At 43.0% G+C, this 22,965-nt stretch overlaps 2 protein-coding genes across 5 annotated transcripts; both read right to left on the bottom strand.

Annotated features, from left to right (window-relative positions):
- Positions 1–2,491: 2,491 nt before the first annotated feature.
- RLIM (ring finger protein, LIM domain interacting) lies at positions 2,492–16,898 on the bottom strand. 3 transcript variants are annotated; one of them, XM_062640050.1, is made up of 4 exons: positions 16,766–16,898; positions 6,784–6,972; positions 5,840–5,923; positions 2,492–4,994 (listed from the first exon to the last, which is right to left on the bottom strand). In XM_062640050.1, the coding sequence occupies exons 2-4, from the start codon at positions 6,950–6,952 to the stop codon at positions 3,460–3,462; spliced, it is 1,788 nt and encodes a 595-aa protein (XP_062496034.1). In that variant the 5' UTR covers positions 6,953–6,972; positions 16,766–16,898; the 3' UTR covers positions 2,492–3,459. The 3 variants fall into 3 exon arrangements, with proteins under 3 accessions (XP_062496034.1, XP_062496035.1, XP_062496036.1); XM_062640051.1 differs by lacking the exon at positions 16,766–16,898 and adding an exon at positions 9,631–9,726; XM_062640052.1 differs by lacking the exon at positions 5,840–5,923.
- A 2,541-nt stretch (positions 16,899–19,439) lies between these two features.
- LOC134174798 (uracil phosphoribosyltransferase homolog) lies at positions 19,440–21,579 on the bottom strand. 2 transcript variants are annotated; one of them, XM_062640053.1, is made up of 3 exons: positions 21,481–21,578; positions 20,602–20,763; positions 19,440–19,830 (listed from the first exon to the last, which is right to left on the bottom strand). In XM_062640053.1, exons 1-3 carry the CDS (start codon positions 21,488–21,490, stop codon positions 19,604–19,606), a joined length of 399 nt encoding a protein of 132 aa, XP_062496037.1. In that variant the 5' UTR covers positions 21,491–21,578; the 3' UTR covers positions 19,440–19,603. The 2 variants fall into 2 exon arrangements, with proteins under 2 accessions (XP_062496037.1, XP_062496038.1); XM_062640054.1 differs by lacking the exon at positions 19,440–19,830 and adding an exon at positions 19,848–20,106 and having other exon boundaries at positions 21,481–21,579.
- Positions 21,580–22,965: the final 1,386 nt, after the last annotated feature.

Here is a 22,965-nt window from a genome sequence, read left to right as displayed (position 1 = left end):
CTGTTTTGGCCTTGTGACTTGCTGTGTATTAAGGTCCTGTTGGTAGAAGGAGGAAAGGAATTAAGCTCTCACAGCAGATAAGATATTCCCAGCAGGAGCGTGGATGGTTTAGCAGTGTGACAAAGCCACCACGATAACTACTGAGGCGAGCAATAACAAAGAACTCCCTTCAAAAATAAAGCTACAGCCTTCAGTGTGAAAGGAACCACGCTGCTCCGAGCAAGGAAGGCTGAGAGGCTCCCACATGGTGGCACTGCAAACCAGGCAGCAGAGGCAGCCGGGCAGCCTCTGCCTCTTCACTCCCCATTTCTGCACAACCAGGCCTCTGAACGCAACAAAATTAGCCATTTTAACCCTTCTGTGGCTACAGGCAGCAGTTAACACGGCTGGATCCCTCCATGAAGGTGTAACCTAAGGGAAAGGTTAAAACTTAGGGGAAGTTTAGATCAAGGAAGAAGTTCTTTACTGTAAGGGTGGTGAGGCACTGGAATGGGTTGTCCAAAGAAGACGTGAATGCTCCATCCCTGGTGGTGCCCAAGGCCAGGTTGGACAGAGCCTTGGGTGACATGGTTTAGTGTGGGGTGCCCCTGCCCATAGCAGGGGGGTTGGAACTGGATGATCTTAAGGTCCTTTCCAACCCTAACTGTTCTGATTCTATGATTAAGTGGCAAGTACAAATGCTCAATAGCAAAATGATCCATAAACTGTGAATTAGGCTAATTGCGAGCCCTGTTATATTAAGAACATCCTTCGTATTTGGTTAGCAACCCAAGAGTTAATATTAGCTTTTTCTAACTCCCATCTAACTTTAAAAGAATAGAAACTGAATTACCAGAGGCCAACAGATGACTCAGCTACAAAAAAGAGGTCTTTGCTGTATCAGCAATTTAATTATGCCAACTCCTCCAGACATCAGACAAGAACCACCCCCCCCAGCACCTTCAGCACGCTCAGCATAGGAAAAGGCACAGAAAACATTGAGAACACTCAAGGTCTCCTGACCTGAGATTAAATTATTTGTTCTTGGTACCATTTGGGAAACCTCCAATATTTTATTAGTTGCTATTGTTACAGAAAGATAAAATGTTAAGGCATGCCACTATTAAGCTATAACAAAACTGTAAAGTTGATTCGACCAATGTGAACAGTTACTGGAAACTCGGAACGTTAAAAAGAAAGCTATGTTGAATGATAGGTATCACAGCCGTGCTTCACATTGATTTGCACTAGCGGGCTCCTCTCTTTCTGGTCACCAGCGTTAGTCCTCAGAGATGTACATCAGGCTTTTGAAATCTAATATGGTATTCACATAAAGAGGGGTTTTTCCTTCTAATTCTATGCTCCGTAGTCAGTAAAGCTACTGGAAACTGCAACTGATAGTGTATGTATTTGCAGCGTGAAGGCTACTAGAAGAAATTCAGAAGTGTTATTTTGTTGAGGAAATTTTGGCATAGAGAGTCCAGCACCTGAAACAGCTCATTTCCAATTATACAGTGATGCATGTCAAGAGGGAAAAATGCAAAACCCACAAGCTTATTGATTCATCTGTTCAAGAAGAATGCACCCAGGAAGCCCCACCAGGAGGAAAGCAAGCTCAAGAGCCAGTCAGGGTTTCCCACTGAACCAAGCACCACAAAATGCACACGTAGGAAAACTTTGGAATTTTGGGACGTTGTGGAATCATTAACTAGCTGATGAGATGTTCAAATGGCTTCGAGCAGAGACTACAGTTTATGCAACCACCACTGTAAAACACCAAACGTGTTTTAATTAGGAAAAGAAAAAAAGAGATAAGCCAGCTTTGGTTTTATCATGTGAGGAACAAGCAACGTTTCCCACAGAGCCAGCAAGAGCAGTCCATATCCCTCAGCAACTACTGCCGTGGAGTCCAGATACATACTGCTTTCCCTGTCACACGTGAAAGCCAGGAAATAGTCATTACACAATAAAACAAAACTGATCACTGAGGGTGAAGGATCTTTTCCCTGACACAGATGAGCTGAGGCACATTCTCCAATTCTCCATTTCAATGTCACACACCATTTAAAAAGTAAATTAATCCGCTTTTAATCTGTCCAATAGGAGCATGAAGAGTTTGATATGCTTAGACCTGGCTACACAGTTAAGTGTAATCCCATAATCAATTATCATTTTCAAATTTAATCTAACTCTGATAATGGTTTCCAGTTAATACTTCAGTTATTTTCCTGTGGCGCTCAAGTCACAGGCTACTAACACTGGATGCATCAGCATGTTCACTCAACAGATGCAGAGGCTGCCAATATAATCAAAAGTGTTTGGGAAGAAAAAAAAAATGAAACCTATCAATACTTATTTGCTGAATAGTTGCAGAGAGTTGCCTCAAAAATTGGAAGTAAAAGCTGATAGAAAATAAAGCATAAACCTCATTGAATGAACTGGTACATACTGGTTTGTATTATCATGTATTAGCAACCATACCAAGAAATAACCAGCCCCTAGAATAGTCTCCTTTTTGGTGGCATTACCAAGCCAAAACACTGCAATTGTAACATTTAATTTCCATTTTTTTAATGCAATTAAGATGTCTAATTCAACTGGGTTTATATTACAGTAGCTGTTCACATAAATAGTACAGATATGCACTGCTCTTGACAGGTACACAGTTACAAAAGCAGCTCTCTTGTATTTAGTTTGCTCTCTGTGTGGTGGGTTTTGTATGAAAAGCATTCTTGATTTCTAAGCATGGTACAATTTTAATTCTTAATGCGTTAGTACAACAGTGCATTGGAAAAGTACTGAGCTTCTACAAAAAAGCTTTACAATTTTAAAACAGATTTTTTTTTTCTTCTTTATTTAAACAAGCATAGGCAATTCTTATATTTCCACAACAAGATAAATATCCCAGTTAAGCTAACAGCTCATCCTACAGCGTGTCATAGTGATGGGGAAAGGGCTAACTAACATTAGTGTTATTTACACAGACATGTCCAATATCAACCCAGGATGAAACTTAAAAGTAGGTTCAAGTGTGCAATTAAGTTCACATTATTCTTTCAGAGAGTTGGATTTCTTGCAAAAACTCCTCCTTGACTCAAGTACGTTTAGCTGGGATGACTTCTCAAAGAGCTCCTCATAAGCACAATCTTGAGGACATAACGTTTATTGGACTGGGATGGCAGGGGCTGGGTGAGAGAAAGAACTTAATACTCTTCACAAAGAAAAAAAGTATGTTTAAGTGAGTAGATGCCTTTGGACAAGTGAAATTTAACACCCAAACTGACTAAATCTCGAAAACTCTAATTAAAGAAACTTTCCAATTTTAAAAGCTTGAATCCAGAGAAAATGCTTTCATGAGGGAAGATTCACTCCAAGTCATTACTATACACTGAGGTACCACTCAAAAAGTGGCCATAAAGGAAGTGACTTCTTTGCCCATCACTATCACACTAGCTGCTTGGCCATAAATCCAGATCTCATTTAGACAACACTCTCTCTGTTACCAGAAGCTAAGACTGCTCTGCGACAAATGGGACAAGTAGAATTCTCTGATAACCAGCGATCAATGCAGTGGACGTGATACTCGTGCGAACAAGGCAGCTTCCGGAGCTTGTTGCCTTCCGTGTACTCGGTAATACACACACTACAGGTTTTCAGAGCATCGCTCTCACCAAAATTCCTCATTGCTAGGTTGTCAATTTGTTCTTTGGTGAGTCCTCTTGGTTGGTCATCGTCATCTTCATTTAGTAGGAAAAACTGTGCTAGGCTAAGGAATGGTAGAGAACCACTTTCTTCAAACGTGACCGAACCCCTCGTATTCCGACCTTCCCGCCTGGCACTAGATGTTGAACCACCTTCATTGCCACCTTCATACACCTCTCCTGAGCTAACATCTGTACTTTCATTGCCTGAAGTACCACCACCTCCATTCTGTGGCTCAGAAGCATCCACATTCTGATTTGGAGCTGGGCCACTAGGGTCTGCATCACTATCACTATACATAAAGTAACTCAGCTCTCCAAAGCCTGTCATTATCTGCCTTAGCATAGTTTGAATAGCAACTGATGTAGTCTCGCTCAAGCCTGTATTTAAGATCCTACGGATTGGAATCCTAATGGTACTGACATAAGTTCTCACTCCAGCCCTTTCTGAACGTGAAAATGTGCGCCTAAACCCTCCCCGTTCACTTTCGTAGGTGACGGTGTTGTTGGGTGTCTGGGACCTGGACCGAGTTCTGTTGGCTATGCTGTCTCTTTGCCGGTACTCTCCTGGACGAACTCTTCTCACCTGAAGATCAAGCACTATGGTAGGAGGCCTCTGCCCAGGAGCTGCAGACTCACTGGTACCGTTAGTTTCTGAAGAGCCTGCCGCTTGAGGAACAGGTCTTGTTTCAGGGGTTGAAAACAGAACTGCATTTTCACTTGGCATCTCAGTCCCCACTGTATGCTGCCTTAAAGTCACATGCTGCCTAGTTCTAGAGCTTCCCTCGACTTCATTCACTGAGGAGTGGTCAAGTGTTTGAGATGATGTATTGTGATGAGACCTGCGAGGAGTCTCACTAACTGGATTAATAGGTGACCTACTTCTATCAGTCCTAGCCCGTGTTCTCCGCTGTTCTGGACTCCTACTTCTTGCTCTCCTCTGCCCTCTAGGAGGGGAAGCTTCCTCAGTTGTTAGCTCCTCTGAAGTGCTCCTTTCTGATCCAGGCTGCCTTACAGATGGTGATTCGGACCTTGGAATTTCAGAGTCACTTTGGCTGTTTTCCAAATCCTCCCCACTGGAAGGCTCTACAGATGGCTCATTCTCAGTTTCTGGATTTGTGTTCCCATTATTACGGTTGACATTTATTTCCAAGCTGAATCTGAAGTCACCACTATTGGGGTTAGTCCGGCTCACTGCTCTCCAAGACTGGTTTCCTCGTTGCCCACTTCGTGTTGTATTTCCAGTCTGTCGGACTGAATTAAGCCAGTCTATTATAGAATCTCCATTTGAAACATCTTCTGCGGACTCTGCACCTGTGAAAAAGACAGGGAACTACCAACATTAGAGTACTGAGCTAATTTTGGAGCGATCTTTTCCAAGAACATAATTGCTTAGTTTAACAAGTGACAATTTAGAAGTGCTTAATCCTATCAAGTGCTATTGTGGTTTCACACGCAGCATTACAATTCTTAGCTACCAGAGCTCTTTTAAGGGAGCAGGAGTGGACATTTTTCTAGTAAGTACAGATAGGCTGCAGCCGTCACTTAGCAAACAAGTCATCAAAATAACACACTATCTATCATTCAATGAATGGAAAGTCACATTTCAGGTGTCTTAACACATCAATATTCTGTGTTTTCCTTTCCAGACAATTAGATGATCTATCAACCCCTAAACAGACAATTAAAGTTTATCTTGACCCTTCACTTGAAGAATAGCTTTATAGCAAATCTATCTCACCAAAGAATGAACCCCAGTGGTAAGCTCCAAGCGTCCTCCACCAATCTCTATAGAAGGGGGATAAAAGCAATGTACCATCTTTGGAAGGGAAGAATGGTGACTAAAAAGAGAAGGACTGCCAGCGAGCATCCCAGAAGGGAGCACACAGGAAGACAACCTTTGAAAACAAAAAAGAAAAACTAAAAGAAAACAAAACCAAACCTAAATCAAACTTAATCTTGATACCAGTAACAGATGCATTACGAGTGAAATCTGTCCCAGACTAACCTCTGCAGCATGTATCAGACATAACGTTCACTTAGTTCCAGACCAAAGCTCACCTTGCACCTGCCTAGGCTTAACTTGTTCCACTCCTGCACTCAAGTTAAGGTCCGTATGGGGTGCTAAAGTTAAGAGTTTTCACAAATACTGTATATACCTCTATTCTCATCACTGTTTTGCTGTGGCGGACCTTCTTTAACTTGGTGTAGCCTTCTCAGCAACTCTTCTTCAGTAATTTCACCTTAGAAAATAAGCAAAATTTTCCAAAAATATTTCCAAATCATATGTATGGCAAGCATTATCAAAAGCTTCTAAAGAAGGTACAAGCCACTGCTTGTCTTTTTGTCTAATTAAATCCTGCCATAATTAGATTGCCAAGCAGGTTGCTAAGGGGAAGTTCTGACACTTCAGCATGACTGTCCCAAGTAAGTTTTGCTGAAGTGGAAAGATCCAACAGTTTCAACCTATTCAAGACAGATGTGCTTTCTGGTTCTGTAACCTCTACAACTTGTTCGCAATTGTCGTCATCCTACACCAATTAAATGGCTGTCCAGAGTAAAATACTTAAAATAACACCTTCACAAGCATGAAAAAAAGTTTAGGTTAGTTCAAGCAACGTTTTAAATGAGAACTGTTTTGAACTGGGTATCATCCTATGAAGAGTCAATTTAAAGTATTAAGTCAATTGAAAACTGACATTAAAATGCCCATGCAGAATCTCGTATTAGACTACTTACCCTAGTTACAAACTCTTAACTCACCAGCACAAAACTTTTATATAGATGCTTATGGGAGATTACTTTTCAATCAAAAATGTCTAAGGGTTCACAACTGGAATAACTCTGGGTGCTCCCACCAAGTCGTGTAAACACTAGGCTTTCATATCTGATGAACCCACATCATCCTGACTACCCCTCCAATAGTCAGGGGACCACTCAAATTTGAATATGCACAAATCAGCAAGAAGCTGCTTCACTTCCTACCATGGAACACAACTGCAGCGCACAAACTAAATGGGTGAAACAGTTTCAGGAAAACAGAAAATGACACAAATCACCTACAAGCAATCCTTGCAAACGTACACACAGAAGCATTACCTACCTGGTGTTCCTAGCAAATTGTTGTCTCTCATAAGCCTGTAGTCCTCTTCACTCAGGTTGTTTACAAACTGATAGAAAGCTTCTTCTCGATCTAACCGATCCAGCTGCCTCTGACGTTGTGCTTCCGATTGATCGATATTCCCTTTATCACTGGAATCTGAGCTTTCCATCTTGATGAGTGGAAGAGTACCTAAAAAGGACAAAACAAGCCCTTTATCCAGTGTAGTGAAATACTGGCATGGAATTCTGGCATATTTACTCTGTGCTACAATCTTCATTGTTATCCTTAAACTGGGGGGAGAAGTAGGTTATTAATGAAGCTTCAGTTAAGATGAGATGCATAACTGCAAGGGATCAAAAGTGAAATCATTCTCCAAGCATAAACCTCTTAACGAATTACTAACAAAATCTATGCCCATCAATAAAGCAGGAAGTATGAACGCATGGAATATCATCAGCCATAACCCTTAGTCCATCTTTACATTTACTTAGTTGACTTGGTGTCCACGACACTGCTTTTTAGCATACAATATTCCTAATACTGCAATTGCCTCCCAAAGCACGCCTTACAGTGCCATACCAATATAAGGCATAAGCCATCCTTGATCGTTCCCTCTAAAAGAGCATGGGATTATACATTTATTGGTTCTTCCTACCTGCTACAACAAACACCCTCGTCACCATCCAAGTGAATTTTAACAGAATGAAGGGGTTTATGAAGAATTCAAATACAGAAGATGAAGATGTTCCGAAACATCATGTGTCCTATTCTTTTCCTCAAAAAAGGAAAAGGGTTTGTAAAACCAACTTTATAGTTTTAAGTCAGGAGAAGAATTTGCTTGCAAGTTTCAGCATTTACTGAATTATTAATACTGCTAACTAAAATTTTCAGGACAAAACTCCACAGCTTACACCAGATACAACTCCCAATATAAAGAGCTGTCTTCTGTATTCCATATTTTTTAATTATAATCTTATCCTCCTTGGTTTTCATTTGCATGAGATACTTGACAATGTCTCCAAAAAATTATTGATGAATGACATGTCGATATTTGATAAATATTCTAACAAAAGACATGCAAAGCAGGAGACATTCTGACACTAGTTGTACTATGCAAATATATCAAATGAGTTAAAATAATAACTAGTTTCCTTAATCACTATGCCTCGCTATTCACAACATCAAGAATTTTCCCCTACAACTGGTAGAATCTAGTTACTCAGAGAGGCGATTAGCAAGCTAATCCTTTGCATGCTAAAAAGCTCTGCAATAATATTCCCCATCAGAAAACATTCCTTTCATTTAAACCATACTTCATGTGACACAAAAATACTGGAAGAATAAAGCTTTTCTGTTTCTCACTGGAACATTTCCAACACTTCGACATCTGTCTAGTGCAAAAAGCATCTTTTTTGGGTTTGTCAGCACAGCTGTCAAGTCAAGACTGCCCACAGTTTACATTAGTGCTTCTCCACGGAAGAGCAGCACCACACACTCTCCAGGGGCACTTTATTTCAGCTGCTATTGAGAAAATTAAAGTGCACTGAAAACCTCAGTGTGCAACAGTACAAGAATTCCAGAGGATGGGGCATCTCATTATTGCAGACATGTAAATTATAAAATAGCTGCTCCAACCCTCTGTCTTCAATTCTGACACAGTAGAACTCACTTTTAAGTTAGTCACACTACAGCATAAGTGACCTATTGCCACTCAGTAATACAGTTTGCAAGGCTACCGGTGTTACTTGGTTCTGTGAATTTCTGTCATTTTACCAATTGGGCTTATTTCTGACCTTTTTATCAGTAAGCAGCAGCGATCTCTAGGGTTGCTACTGTTTAAACTGGAAGCCTATCGGCTTTCTCTGCATTTCTAAATCTCTAGTGCAATCTGAAGATGTCACGGCCTGTCTGAAGACTCGCATGTGACATGCTGTCAAATAGGCTGATAAATGAACCCTCTCACAGTGGAAGTTGTGCAATGGTTTCAGCAGGTATGTTCAGCTCTGACTGGGCTCAGTGATGAAATCTGTATGCCCTTCAATTCTCAGACGTATTTCTAATGAGAACATAGCTTGGCTTGAAACTCAAACAACTTTTTACAAGCTTTCTGTAACAGAATTATGATTCCAAGTAACTTCATTTAAAGACACAGTCATTCCAAGAAGACACCAGAAACACAGACAGCTGCTTTTAAAGGAAACAGCTGAATAAAGCCGTAAGTAGAATGAGCCTCTCATCCAAACTGAAGCCTTGAAAGATGTAGAAGTTCTCCAGGGATACACATCAAAACTAACCAGCATTCCCTTTTTTAGGACAACAATAAAAAAAAGCTGACAGTAAGATTAAGAAAATAAGGGAATGTATTAAGATGCTAAGGGATGGAAGCAGCATAAAGTTGTGTAAAATATCTTCCTCCAAGTGACTGCCACCTTGGTATTTACTGACTTGTAAAGACATAGAATGTCTTCATAAAGATGGCAGTATTAACATATTTGTAAGCATTAGACTAACTCTACAACAGCTTTTAAGAAAGAAAACTGCACTATGCACACAAAGCATGACATTTGTTTACTGCTTATGCTTTGAAATTTTCCTTTTAACTGCAAATTCCAGTGCTTACAGGCACCTTAACTATGTAATGCCTACTGAACTCAAATACATTTGCCTATTCCATTTCAGAAAATTAAGGGGCACCATTCCTGGTTATGGAAAATAGGAGTGTCTAAAGAAGCTTCAGAACAAGTGAAGTATGTGTGCGTGAAGAAATAAATATCTTCTTTACCCCCAGAGTGATGTACACTCTAATAGGTGATGCTTTAGGAAATGCTCAGAGTAAATCAGTCTTACTGATTTACAAGTTTGCTCCTCTTCTCTCCTCCATCATCTCAGCTCTTCCTCCCTGAACCATAAAATCAGCTCTTGGTCAAGACTGAAAAGATGCTATCACTAAGAAAAAAGCTGCACAAGTAGGATCTTGGATTAAGAATTTAATTTACATTAGGACTATTTTTACTAGTGACAAACTCACTGTGTTTTCCTTTTGCAAGCTTCTGTAATACATTACACTCCCCCACCATACCCCAATTCCATGCTGTTTAGTTTCAATGTCCTAGGAACGCCATGAATCTATACGGGATATTTACACAATGGAAATACAGAAACACATATATGTGCATCAGCACCTTCTCCCTAACTTACTATTGACAGCAATCTACCCCAAGGCTTCTGCTACCTTCTGTCTTTTCACTGTCCACTTAGCTCATTGTCTACATTGTCCTTTTTAAGCTTCACCCCTCACACCACTGCAGAGCTCTACCAGACTGAACTTACTAGAATATTTAGACTACTACTGCCTCAGCATGACTCCATAGATCCCATCTGGCTGTAGCACAGGATCTCCATGGTGGCAGTTACTGTATCACCTCCTTCCTACTTCAGCATGGTACAGTACTGTGAAATAACATGGCCCTCACTCAGGAGTCTGCTCTCAGCTCATACACGGCAGAAGATTAAGACCGTCTTAAGGAAGCCAACTACAGTAACACAGGGAAACCCAACAAGTATACTATTACCTTACAACAAAGCAACCAACATTTGATTATCTAATAAGCAGGTACGCTTCAACTCTGCTTCTCCTAGGGGTTTAGTTCAACTCGGAGGAAGACTTTGTTCTTAGCCAAGTTAAAAGATTCACAATTTCCTTCTTTACTGTCCTTCCTTGTCAGCAGTGAGTTGACAAAGGGTGGGGAAGGTCATGTCTATGAGCAGGAAGTCCAGATCTGCTGATTACTGCCGACTTCAGCTGGGATATCAGGTGATGAAAACCTCTTTATGGAAAAACAGGGGGAACTGCCTAAAGGTTGCACAAAACAAGTGAATTACAACTAGAATAAATAATTTTCTTCTATAAAATAAAAAGGAGACAGGGAATATTCTTCACCAGCTGAATATCCACATTAACTACAGTGAATTCTTAACTGGTGTTCCCATCCTTCCAAAAGTCAGCAAAGTATCTTCCCTGCATTTATGCATTAACAATCTCAGAGATTTCAGAGCACACATGACCAAATGTCTCTCCACTGCTGCTAGAGACTGCAGGAGCTAAACCAGTAAGCCCACAAAACATATTGTTTGTTACATTCTTTTATTCAAAAGGAAGTAATACTGTGCTCATTTGGAGAGGGAAAATTTAAGAGTACTAGATATTCCTTCAATAAACTACTACTTATTCCTTCAATAAAGTACAATAAGTATTTTATAATTTCCCTTATGCCAAGTCATGTGTAAACTAAATCCAACCCATCAGGAATTTACTACAGCTTAAAACCAACCTAGTGGGACAGCAAGCAGTGGTAACTTACTTATGTTACCCATTTAGCTTCAACAATAACAGCATATCTCCATACTGCAGAATTCTTCCCAGGAAAAGTACTAATGGACCATGAGGCAAAGTGATAAATCACTAGCTCTTCCTCCTTCAAAAATGTGTAATATTTCCTGCTATCAGTTATCTCTATCAAACACCAAGACACTGCTTTAGCCTGCACTCCTGATTTTTTGAATTAAAACAAAAATTACATGTAACATTAAAACTCTCATTAAACTAACTAGGTAACACTTACCAGATGTGTCAAACTCAAAAATCCCTCATTTGCACCGTTAAACAGAAAAGCAATACCTAGAAATTAGAAAAAGCAATACCTAGAAGTTAGAAACCATCATGAGATTTATGGGGCAAGACTCAAATTCTAACAAGGATAAAGGCACTGAATTAAATGGCAGAAACAACTCTAACGCTCATGTGCTGTCTGTAACTTCCTCTAGAACTCCCCATTTAGGTGTTACTGGTATTTCAACGTTACGTGAGAATTTGTAGCGTGCTGTATGTTAGAAATGCTTCCTGAATCACCTCCTGTTTCAGCAACATAGTTACCTTTGCATAAACAAAAAAGATGAGGGCAATATGAGTGTTTCATAGATGTGTTCAGCAGAAGGCTAATTTCTCATTTATGATTCATAACTTCATCATAATTAGGTACTTAAACCGGTAGAGCACCTTGCCTAATTCCAGTCTGCCGAAATTATCAAACCCTTTGACTACAAGAAGTGACTCAGGAGTGGAAGCCAGAAATACTTATTTTCTGGTTTGGGTTGTTGCAGATTAACTATTTTTTCCCCTTCCCTGCTTTCACTGAACATAACTCAAAGACATTTTAGCTCTACAGCAGAAGTACAACACAGCTGTCTGTTTGAAGCACTTTCCATGAACTCTGACTTCAACAGCTCTAACATACCATCCCATTTGGCAGGACCAGCCCCAGCACTCTCTCCAATTCCGTTTCTCAAATGGCATCAGAACAGCAGCCAGGACAGGCAGTTCTGTTACTTTGGGTTCTCTATGCTTAAACAGAACCAGCTGCATGTGCAGTGTTCATCAGAGCCACCCCACCTCATAACTACTAGGTTATCCTAGAAGAACTACAAGTTGAAAAATAGTTTTCATGTCAGTCAACATCCAGTTCCTCAATACTCAAAGCTAGCAGAAAGACATTACAGAAACTACATTTTCATCTTAAATATTTCATCATTCAAGTCTGCAAGCTCAAAAGCAGGAGGAAAACCTGACTGCCAGTGAACCCTGTCATTAAAGGAAAAAGATTCCATAAACCAGTGAAATGAAACAGTGAAGTATTTGCATTATACATGGAGCTTCATTATGTCAAGTTTGGTTTGCTGATTTTTAATTTCTGTACAGGTGCACAAGTTTCCTTTTGTGAGCACAGCAATGACTTTGACAACACAGGTACAATTTACTCACCTATATCTTCAAAACAGTAACAAGTAACAAACTTTTCTAGTTTTCAAAGCTACATCCTGAGTTTTGGATACACTCTTTTCCTGCTGTTCTTGCTTTGTATTGACACTCAGATGAGCAGTATCTACACTCTTAACTAGATTTCTACTATATTTTAAACACTCAAGAACTATGTCCTCTTTGCCTCAAAAAATATCATGGAATATGTAGCACTTTTGAAAAGCTAGAAGGAAATTGTCTTCTATATAGTGTTCCATGTAAGCTGCTACAGAATTTAAATGCCATTCTTAGCAAGGAGTGTTAAACATGGACTCAGCTATTTCACTACCCCAAGTATGTTCCAAAGGGAAAGCCCTAAAACGAAATATCGTTCTGAAAATACATTTTAAACAATAGAAAGCAGTTGAATACTTTTGCAGAACAGTTGCGGAAAACTCCACAGAATAAAAAAGGAAGGAAAACATTTCAAGGGAATCAACTGCTGAAATTAAGAGAAACACTCTTGGATGTACTGTGAACTCCTGAGAAGCCAGAAAGTGAAGAAACCAGGAGTACAGAATCCCAGCACTCTCCAACAGTCCCACAGTATCTAAGGCACAGCAGGCAACTTACTGTATAAATTCCCAACTCAAAAAGACCTAGTTATAAACCAAAGAAAGCTCATTACAGTCTTCCAAATTTATCTTCTGTATGAAAGGGTAAAGCTTAGCAATCCCAGAACACTGAGCCCATGTGGAATGAAGATGGAGCTCTGAAAATAAATGCACTAAGAACTGCCAGAACACAGGGCTTCACATTAGCATCTGCACTTACTAAACCAACATTTTTTCATATGCAAGTTGAAAAAATTAAGATACCTATTGCCTTTAAATTCAGATAATCTGCTTAGTGTGTACACAAGATGTAGCAAGTTTCCAGGAGTGGAGTCTCACAAAATGATGCTCTTTTCCACCAGAAGTCAGCTTCCTGCTAGGTCAGCAAGCAGAAGGGCCACTCTGAAGCTCAAAGGAAGAAGTAATGGAGCACGCAAGTAACCAGTGTTGATACTGAAAGCCAGTGGTATAAACAAGATTGATACCAAAGGAAGCTGTACCCACAAAACTATATGATGACCAGCATGTACTGCTCTGATTTCTGAAGAAACAGAACTTCTGGTTAGTGAAAGCACTGAGCCAACCATAACTGAGTTTCAATTAGAAAAGAAACCCCCACTTTTAAATTTACTGCCAAATCTCACCATCTCCACAACACTGCTGCTAATACAGCTACTACTGAAAGCAAAATGCTGATAAAACATTGACAATCACTACAACCACAACCCACACAGGAATTCCAATACATGGATTTTGGTTGTTGAGGTCTAGTGCCCAATAGAGGAGCAGAAAATCAAATTAAGCAAAAATTTATTTGAATTAAAGTATCTGAAGCTTCAAATTCCATTTCTGATGATATACCAAGACAGGCAAGCTCAAGCATTTTAACATGACTACGTGCACACACATCTTGCGTATTGAAATTGAGAGTGCTCCAAGCAAAATGTTTTTAAGTTACTAAATTAAGAGAAAATGTGAGCTGACTTTTCCATATTCATTTATTGTTAGATGGTTTTATGAGACCATATGACTGCAGACCTCCCTGAGTAAAGCTGAGCTTAAATACTGCACATCAGCAAAAAGTTAACACATACCTCATTAATGTAAAGCTAAACAGTTTGAAGGAGACACAGGCTTGTGTGCTTCTTATGATCTTAACTGCAGCCAGGAACCCATGCAAAAGCTAAGTCAAGTCTCTGCAATGCTTCTGGCTATACCTGCTCACCATCTGAAGCTTCTGACTAACTTCTGAAGCTGCTACACTGTTTAGAAGTATTGTTTGAGATGCACAAGGCCATCATAAAATTATCTTGAAGAAGGAGGCAGTCATGTTTGGGTTCATCCCTTCCAAGGTTCATTTCTGCAAGCTCAAGAGATGGTAAGTACTCAAGGCTGAGATTAAATTGCAAAACCTTAGATAAACAGCCGATAATCTGGGTTTGGGGATTTCAAAGTTTTAATATATGGAAACTGAGTTCTCCACAAAAAAAAATTAGAACAGTCCAGTAACATGTTAAGCTGTATTAAATTGGACTTAAGCACAATCTTTAGACTCAAGTATATGAAGTTGTAACACTATGTTATGGCTGTAAAAAAAGTAGTACACCACTTCCACTGCAACTACAAGCATTCTACTAAGAGTAATATATTCCCATAGAGAAGAGAAATAAAGGAACAAGCTAGGCAGATACATTAATATATGGGTGTTTTGAAACCATTTCAAATTAAGAATCACACTCTCAATCCCCCTAAAAATACCAGTGCAAAATGAGGAGGGAAAGGAAAAAGAAAAAGACACACAATGGAGATTCCACAACTTGCAACACTGCTTTCCAGTACATTTGGGCATGTCTGTGAATTCAGTAATAGGGAAAATAAATATGATACAGATGACAACCACTACACGCTTGAAAAATGCTGGTGTGGTTACTTCAGTGACAAACATTCATGTACTCAGAATTGCTGATGAAGAGAACACTGTAGTTGTTGAGCTTTAGTGGTCTAACATAACAAGAAACCCTTAATTTTATAACATATGGTGTGCTTGCTCTTGTTAGGAGCAGGCAAGCCATAATTCCAAGCTATAATTCCTTTAATTCCAAACTGGTAAATCTGTGGAGGGAATACAGTCTGCTTAACTGCTTCAGTTGACCACTACAACAAAACTAAGCTTCTGATTTCCAATTATGATAATTAAGTGCACAAGAAACAGCCTGTTTAGTTAAAGAAAAAAGTAAAAAGAAAAGGCTTGACAAATCACTGCAATTGAAATTCAGGGACAAACTGGTGTCAGAGCTTCTTTAGCATTCTGACAACCATTTTCAAATAGAAACTAACCAGATCTGCTCATACGAACAGGGAAAATAAATGAGCTCTGTGACGGTACTGCTGGGTACAATTGAGTCTGAATTCTAGCTTACAAGCTTCTCTGTATAGACTCTATCTTCCTGAAAATGGTGAAACAAAAAACCAACCCTGTATCTGTTGCTGTGACACCTTTTGTCAGGTTCCTTCTATTACACACTAAAATAAAAAACATAACAAACCTTAATATCAACATTATATATATATACATGCACTATTATATACAACCAGATATTGCTCATCTAGTAAAGTAAATCACTGAAGATAGAATAATATGTATATCTAGCTGGACCTGACGATTTTGAAAACACAGTAAACAGAAACCTTAACTGTCAACAAACTATTAAAAAGGGAAGGAACAACTTGCACAGGAAACTAAGATGACAGAGCAAAGATGACGTGATTAACTGGAGAGAAACTCGTAGGGCAGGGATAGCAAACATCACGGGTTTTAACAGGTTCCAAGCTGATCACGACCCTCACAACACAACATGCCAAGGGTTCCTCTTGCCAGTGTCCCACGATAAGACTTCTCGTCTCAACTCAAGGGAATAGCCTGAAAACACCACCCTGAAGAGCTACAACTCTTTAAGTAGGCACTAAGTCGTATAGCGAGGCCCAAGACAGTGCCTATAATTCCCCCAAGCACTCTACCCCTCCGAAAAGGGGCTAATTTCAGTTCCTCCTCCAGCCCAGCCAGATGCGTAGAGAGCGAGGGGCCCAGCAGCCCTCCCGGAGGGGGAGCGCAAACCCTCCTCCAGCTCCAAATGGAGGAAGAGGTTCGCCCCGCTCCGGCGGGAGGCCCTGCCACACACCCCGGGAGAACGGGAAAAAGCGCCCAGGGTGACAAAGCCCAGCACATCCGGGGGAGACGGGGCCGAGGATCCCCGCAGTGCCCCGGGCACACCCGCGCCCAGACCGCCATCACCGCCGCCAGCTCTATCACGGCACCCGCTCCGCCTCTGCCGCGGGGCGGCTTCGGCCTCCCGAGCCCAGTAGAGCCAGGAACCGCCCTGCGCTGCCCGGGACCCCGCAGCCCGCACGGCGAGGACCCAGAGCAGGGGCAGAGGGACCCCACAACCCCCGGCTCCCCCCCCCACTCCCGGCTCCAGGCGGGGGCCGCAGCCGCCGCCGCCGCCGCCTCCCCTGGGCCTGGGCCTCTCCCTCCTCCGGGCCATTTTGAGAGTTCCCCTTGGGCCTCACTACTCACCGCCCGCCGCCGACGCCCGCCGCCGCCTCCCCAGCGCTCGTTCCGCTGCTCTTCCCGCTCCTCAGCGGGCTCAGTCCCAGCTCGCCCCGTTCCGTCCGTCCCCGAACAGCCGCAACGTCGCCCTCCCTCCCCTCTCAGGCGGCCATTTTCTGCTCCATTGTTACCAAGGAACGGGGGGCCGGAAGCGGCCGCCGGCCAAACGGAAGTGAAGGCACACGCGCGTCTGCGCAGGCGTCGCCGCCCCCTGCGGGATGGGAGGAGTGGGGCGGGGAGGGGAGGGGGAAGGAAGGGGGAGGAGCGGCGCAGCCCAGTGAGGGGAGGAGGATGGCGGGGTACAGCGGGCTCGGAGCCGCCGCCATTTTGGCGAGGGGTGCAGGCCGAGGCCTGCGGGGAGTGGTTGATGGGAGCCTCCGCAGGCTCCCGCTGCCCCGAGGCGGTGCGGAGCGCCCCGGCCCTCGGCGGGTCCAGTTAGAGCGCGACAACAGCGGGGCCTGGTTTGCCACAGCAGCAGGGCCTGGCAGTGTCGGGACCATTTCATGTCACCTCAGTGTGTGGTGGGCAGAGGGGCCAGCGCCCAGGGCCGGGGTGGGCAACGCTTGTGAAGGACGAGTTGGAAAGCGGCAGTGAGTTGGTGGGAATGCTTTCCTTGCCCTGTAACCTTGTTGTGGTGGTCTCTGCTGCTGAAGTGTGTGTTGTGTATTCAAGCCAACTGCCAGGCTGTATAAAGGCCGAGATACTCCTGTTTTCCATAAGACACTGAATTACCACTGGACTACACGTGTTCTCTAAGGCTGGTTCTTAAGTTAAATTTTCCTGCAGTTCCTCTTGCCACTGAAACTCCAAATGGCATCTGTGATACCTCCAGGGACAGAACATCTCCTTAATGGCATCCCGGCAGAGAAAAGAGGTCAGGAATTGGAAACACACAGTGGGAAGAAAACTCGCTGAAAGTACATAGAAACAGGAGAGAAAAAAACCCTCCAGTCTCAGCTTTGAACCCAAGGGGGCTTGTGCCGTATTGGGTATCAGTGCTAGTTTGAGGAGAGGGAAAGGTTGCGGCTCTTCAGACTTGTCTCCCATAGAGGATGGAAGGGATTCCCACAGAGTTCTGAGAGCTCCCATCTTAAAGCCTGAAAAGTTTATTTTGCAAGGAATATAGAGGCCATTCCCTCTTATATAGCGATACCTGGGAGAAGGGACCGACACCCACCACGCTACAGCCTCCTTTAGGCAGTTGTAAAGAGCAGTAAGGTCTCCCTTGAGCCTCTTCTCCAGCTGAACACCTCAGTTCCCTCAGCCCCTCTTTGTAAGACTTGTTTTCCAGACCCTTCACCAGCTTCACTGGTCTTCTTCAATCATAGAATCATAGAATAGTTAGGGTTGGAAAGGACCTTAACATCATCTAGTTCCAACCCCCTGCCGTGGGCACTAAACCATATCACCCAAGGCTCTGTCCAGCCTGGCCTTGAGCACTGCCAGGGATGGGGCATTCACAATTTCATTGGGCAGCCCGTTCCAGTGCCTCAGTCTTACCCATCTAAACCTGCATTTCTAATGTTAATTTCATGGAGTACCCTAAGCTGTGTTTGATGAAAGGTGCAGTAAAAATAATCACCTCATTGCCAGCAAAACTTGTTCTGGAGGGGGCTGGTGAGAGGAGGATGGCAGCTAAACACAGTAGGAAATGTGCAGGAATTTAGCACCCACAGAGGTGCCGTTTGTGCCTTTTAAAACTCAGTTCCTCGTATACAGAAACAGGAAGATGATCTGGTGACCTCCCGTTTCATTCTGTCAGCTGAAGTGCGATTTCAAGGTAGGAGTATGAGCTGTGTCTGAAGCCATGTGGATTCTCTGAGCAGGTTCTTGTGCCCTGGCTGGATTTGGTTCTGGTCACGGCCATGTCATTGTTCCAGTGCTGTGTCTCTGCCAGGCAGCAGCAGCACAAGAGCTGCCTAGAAGATGTGCAGGCAGCATCCCTGCCTGCTGGCTGCAGCACTGCTCAGCAGGTAGTAGAGGATCCGTTTTTGTCTTATTAAAGCAGATGTCTTTATGATAACACAGCTCTCCTGCTCAGAGTTAGAAACAGCTTTAAAGGTTTCCAAGTGACTTAGAAACATTATTTGCAATTAGTTATGGCTGATTTTCCCCTTCCTTAACAGCAGCTCCGTCTCACTTGGTCCAGGTAGAAACAATAAATAGTTTGAGAGCTTCAGAACTGCTTCACATCAACAGTCACACATCGGGGTTTGAAAGCTTCAGAATGAACCAGGAAACAAATACAAATGTGGTGTAAAAATGAGGCAGAAGAGCATGTTGGCAACCCACGTGTCTGAGTGACTGATCCAGCTCCATTTTGGCTTCTTCTGCTGACCTAAAGGCTAGATCCTTACACTGTGCCTAGTGCTTGCACTGTGTGTGCTACATTCCAGTGCACGGCACGGTTAGGCAGGTTCCTCTGCATCCCTTGGGTCAGGCTGAGGACAGAGCTGCAGTGAAAGGTGCGTGTCCAGGAGCACAGTGTCAGCTGAAGACACAACGTGTCTTTGTTCTTCAAGGCAGCCCAAAACTTCAGGCTATGAAAGAATAAACAAGTTAAAGCAGAGAGTGCAGCAATTTAAACAACCCTAGCATTAATGCTTGACTTTGTAATGATGGAGTGCTTTGTTATTATACCTGATTCGATGTTCAGGCTGGAACTGTCCAGAGCCAACCTAAGGCAAGTATTTCCCCTTTGGTTAAAAAGATTTTTAAACATACCCTGATTCAACTCCACAATAATAAAACGTCGGAAGAAACTCTGGTAATGTCATGGGGTCACATTTGTTTATTCCGAGTGGGTCAGTCTGTTCTAACATACTTCCGTCCAGAGCATGTTGGTAGAACAAGATGAACATCCGTCATTAAAAAGGGAATTCCTGGATGATAAATTTGGCAACTTTCAAGAGAGGACGAAAGCCCCAACTCACCATGAGGTGTGGAGAACAGGCTGAGCAGGATAATGACGCTTGGTTGTACGCCATGTTCTACAAGAACTTTGACAGCCTCAATGACAGTATTGCCAGTACCTGAAAGGGGAAACAATGATCTGTTTAATATCTCCCCTCTCCCCTTGTTGGAGAACTTGTCCTCAGCCACCAGAGGACATCCGTGCTCACACTGGGGTGTGACTGAATGACAACACCGTCCTTTCCCACTGCAGAACTATCGCCTCTGCATGTATTAACTGTAGAAGGCTTTGGTATCCTGAAGAAGGAACTTCCTCCCAGCTCTGAAACAGCTCTGCTGGGTTTGAGCACTGAAGTCAGTGGATTTGATTAAAGCCCCGAGGCAAGAAAGCTCATCTAAAATAGTAAAATAGCAATTAAGAGCTCCATGTGTAGAACCAGAATTAAATCTTACCCTGGAAAAGTTACTTCATCCTGACGAACTCCTCACCACACTTACCAGATTATGGGTTTTTTGGTAGTATTAACTGTATTTAATTCTAAAGTAATTTACTTCTAGGATTCTAATACTAATCCAAAAATGTCTTTTAACAGCATGAGAAAAATACGGTTTGAGTCTTTTCTCATGGCACATATTAAGAAGTTAAATTGATAGCAAGTCTTAATGCTGCAGCCTTTCTCACAAACACAGGCGTGCCCAGGTGATCTGCTCTGCATTCATGCTGGTGCAGGCTGGCTAACACGTATTCTGGCACAGCCTGACCAATTCCCTGCTATGGCACCTAAACCAAGGGAAAAACCTAATCAAAGCCCCTGAAATTTGGCAATTTCCCTTTCAATTCCACGTCCTCCCTGTCCGGATGAGTCGAGCTGCACGAAACAGACACTCACTGAGTATCGGGTACATGAGCAGAACCTTTCTCCTGTAGATGTCTGGTGGGAACTTGGCGTAGTACACTTTGGCTCTCTGCATCTCCTCGTCGCTCTGTATCAGGATCTTCCCAATGCGGATCGATCTGCAGCAGTCTCGTAATCCTTGTTCCATTGCCTCTCCTAAGAGGAGCAGCACCAAAAGCCAACAACAAATTGTCACACGCTAAGTAAGGGCACAATTGCATGAGGCTACGATTGAGCAGACCCTGCAGTGCTGTACTGCTCACAACAGAGATTCTCCCCCTCCCATTCCAGGTGTCAGAGCCACCTGAAGCTCTTTTCTCTCTGTCTGGGCAGAGACAGACTCTGCTCAGTGTCACTCCTCTCCTGGGTGTCAGTGTTCACACACAGCAGCACTGAGCCCTCAAAGGAAACGTCAGAACAAACGTGGGGTTTGGAGAACGTCTTTGAGCTCTGCCCAGAGACGCCCCGGTGCAGGATGCAGTGCAGGAAGCTGTGGGGCCACTGGATTTTACATCCCAGACACAAAGGCCTCTGCAGCATTGGGCAGAATAACCCTGAGCATGGTTCATTTGGAGCCCTGTCCCTGAGCTGCAGTGGTTGGAGCACACAGGACACTTGGCCTGGCCTCTCACAGTGAACAGCTGATAGAGAAGAGGCCAGATGAGATCTGTGGCAGCTGTTTCTCTCCTAAGAAGTTAATGACAGACACTGCTTGATGCTCTGGGATCAAGGATACCTAAGAAGCAGGAACTGCTGGTGGGTTTGGGTAAACCCTTGCTGTAGAGAAGTGCTGTTGCACGGTTTTGAAAGGAAGTTGCTTACAGGCTTCCAAAACATTTAATTCATCTCATTAAGCAACCAGAAGCTGCCTACCACTTCTCATTATGCTGACTCCACAGTTTCCCTTTTCAGATCTGCCTCTTTAATACTTGTGTCCTGTTGAAGTGCTCACAAACAGGCACAAGCCTGCCTGCAGAAGAGATGGTAGGGGTATCACATTTTGCAATAAGAGGGCCCTACAAAAGACTCAGTTGAAGGCTGAGCCCATCTGGGGATGGGAGTGAAAGCATGGCCTTTGCTGGAGCAAATGTGGTGTGTCTCTGTCACGCTGACAGTAATGCCAAGCAAAATAATGTAGGTAAGAGGCCTCACTAATAAAACATTTCAGGAAGCTACTGTAACATTATGAAAAGTAGGCTTTGTTGAGTTAACCAGACACTTTCCTGAATGTCATGGTTTCAAGTAGTAGCGCTGGTAGAGTAAACCTTGAGTTAATGAGACATCTGATCTTGTCTCTCACGATATTTTGATGGAGGAAGAGGAACCGATGTAAGTCAATATGACAAGTATTAATTGGACTGAAAACGAACTGACAGGTCTCCAAGTGTAATTGTAAGCAGAGGCATCACGGAAGGAGGCACAGCTCCTTTCCTATGGGTTCTTGACCCTATGCCGCTCAGTGTGTGAGCAGTGACCTACAACAGAATGTAAAATCGTTACTGGTGATCTGCAGGTGCACAGAAGTTAAGGGCAGGTCGCTGATACCAAACCTAATCTGAATCACTTAATGAGCTGAGCTTAAGTAAACAACATGTTTTTCAATGCCAGCAGATGTAAAGTCGTTAGCCTATGAATAGAGCCGCAGCTGGACTACAGGGTGGGTGACAAAGTCATAGAAAACACTGATTCAGAAGAGGAATAATCAGCTGAACATGAGCTCCTAATGAGATGCTCTGCCAAGAGGAGCTGATGCTTCTGTGCAACCAAAAAAGAGACACAGACAAGGGAGATTTTATTACCTAGGTTGTGGGCTCCAGGAAGACTTCCCTGAGGGCCAGAAAGCACACCTTCATGAGAAAACACCCAAGGAACACAGCTTATTAAGACATTAAAGGCCAAGGGGCATTTTAAACACAGCCCCTAGGAAGGCAGATTTGACGTTACAGGGTTCTTTAGCTGGCAAAGTAGTGTTTGATAGCTGGACATCCAGATAGGCTGCTATGTATTTTTAGCAGTGGTGAAAGTTGTCCACTGCAACAGTCCACCTACGGTTTGCCGGCTGGCAGAGCGCCTGTCACTGCAGAATCACTGCAAACACTTAATGAGATTGGGTTTTTCCAAAGGAAACGCTGTAGTTTGAACAAGGATCAATTCAGAGGAATTCAGCCTTCGTATGTGGCTGGGATTGGGAGCAGGTTATTGGAACAGCTCCTGCTAGGCTCCTTCTGAATAAATACAGAATCACTGTGACTGCAGGCAGGGGCGAAGGGAGGAGGTGGAGCAGCTGCACACTGCCTCAGCTGTGATTCGTGTGTGCTCCCAGTTAGGTGTAAAGGACATTTGGAGTCACCTCTCCTC

Source organism: Pezoporus occidentalis, unplaced genomic scaffold, assembly GCF_034315485.1.
Source record: "Pezoporus occidentalis ecotype Australia unplaced genomic scaffold, CSIRO_AGI_Poc_V1 ctg63, whole genome shotgun sequence".
Classification (NCBI taxonomy): Eukaryota; Metazoa; Chordata; class Aves; order Psittaciformes; family Psittacidae; genus Pezoporus; species Pezoporus occidentalis.
The sequence above is the reverse complement of the archived record's forward strand: the minus strand, read 5'-3'. Positions and strand labels throughout refer to the sequence as shown.

Coding starts and splice junctions, on each gene's coding strand:
- LOC134174798 (XM_062640053.1), bottom strand. Junction 19,831..20,601: donor GCTCATGTACCCGATACTCA/GTGAGTGTCTGT, acceptor TTCCCCTTTCAG/GTACTGGCAATACTGTCATT.
- RLIM (XM_062640050.1), bottom strand. CDS start 6,952: ATGGAAAGCTCAGATTCCAGTGATAAAGGGAATATCGATCAATCGGAA. Junction 5,924..6,783: donor CAATTTGCTAGGAACACCAG/GTAGGTAATGCT, acceptor TTATTTTCTAAG/GTGAAATTACTGAAGAAGAG. Junction 4,995..5,839: donor AAACAGTGATGAGAATAGAG/GTATATACAGTA, acceptor TCTTTTTCACAG/GTGCAGAGTCCGCAGAAGAT.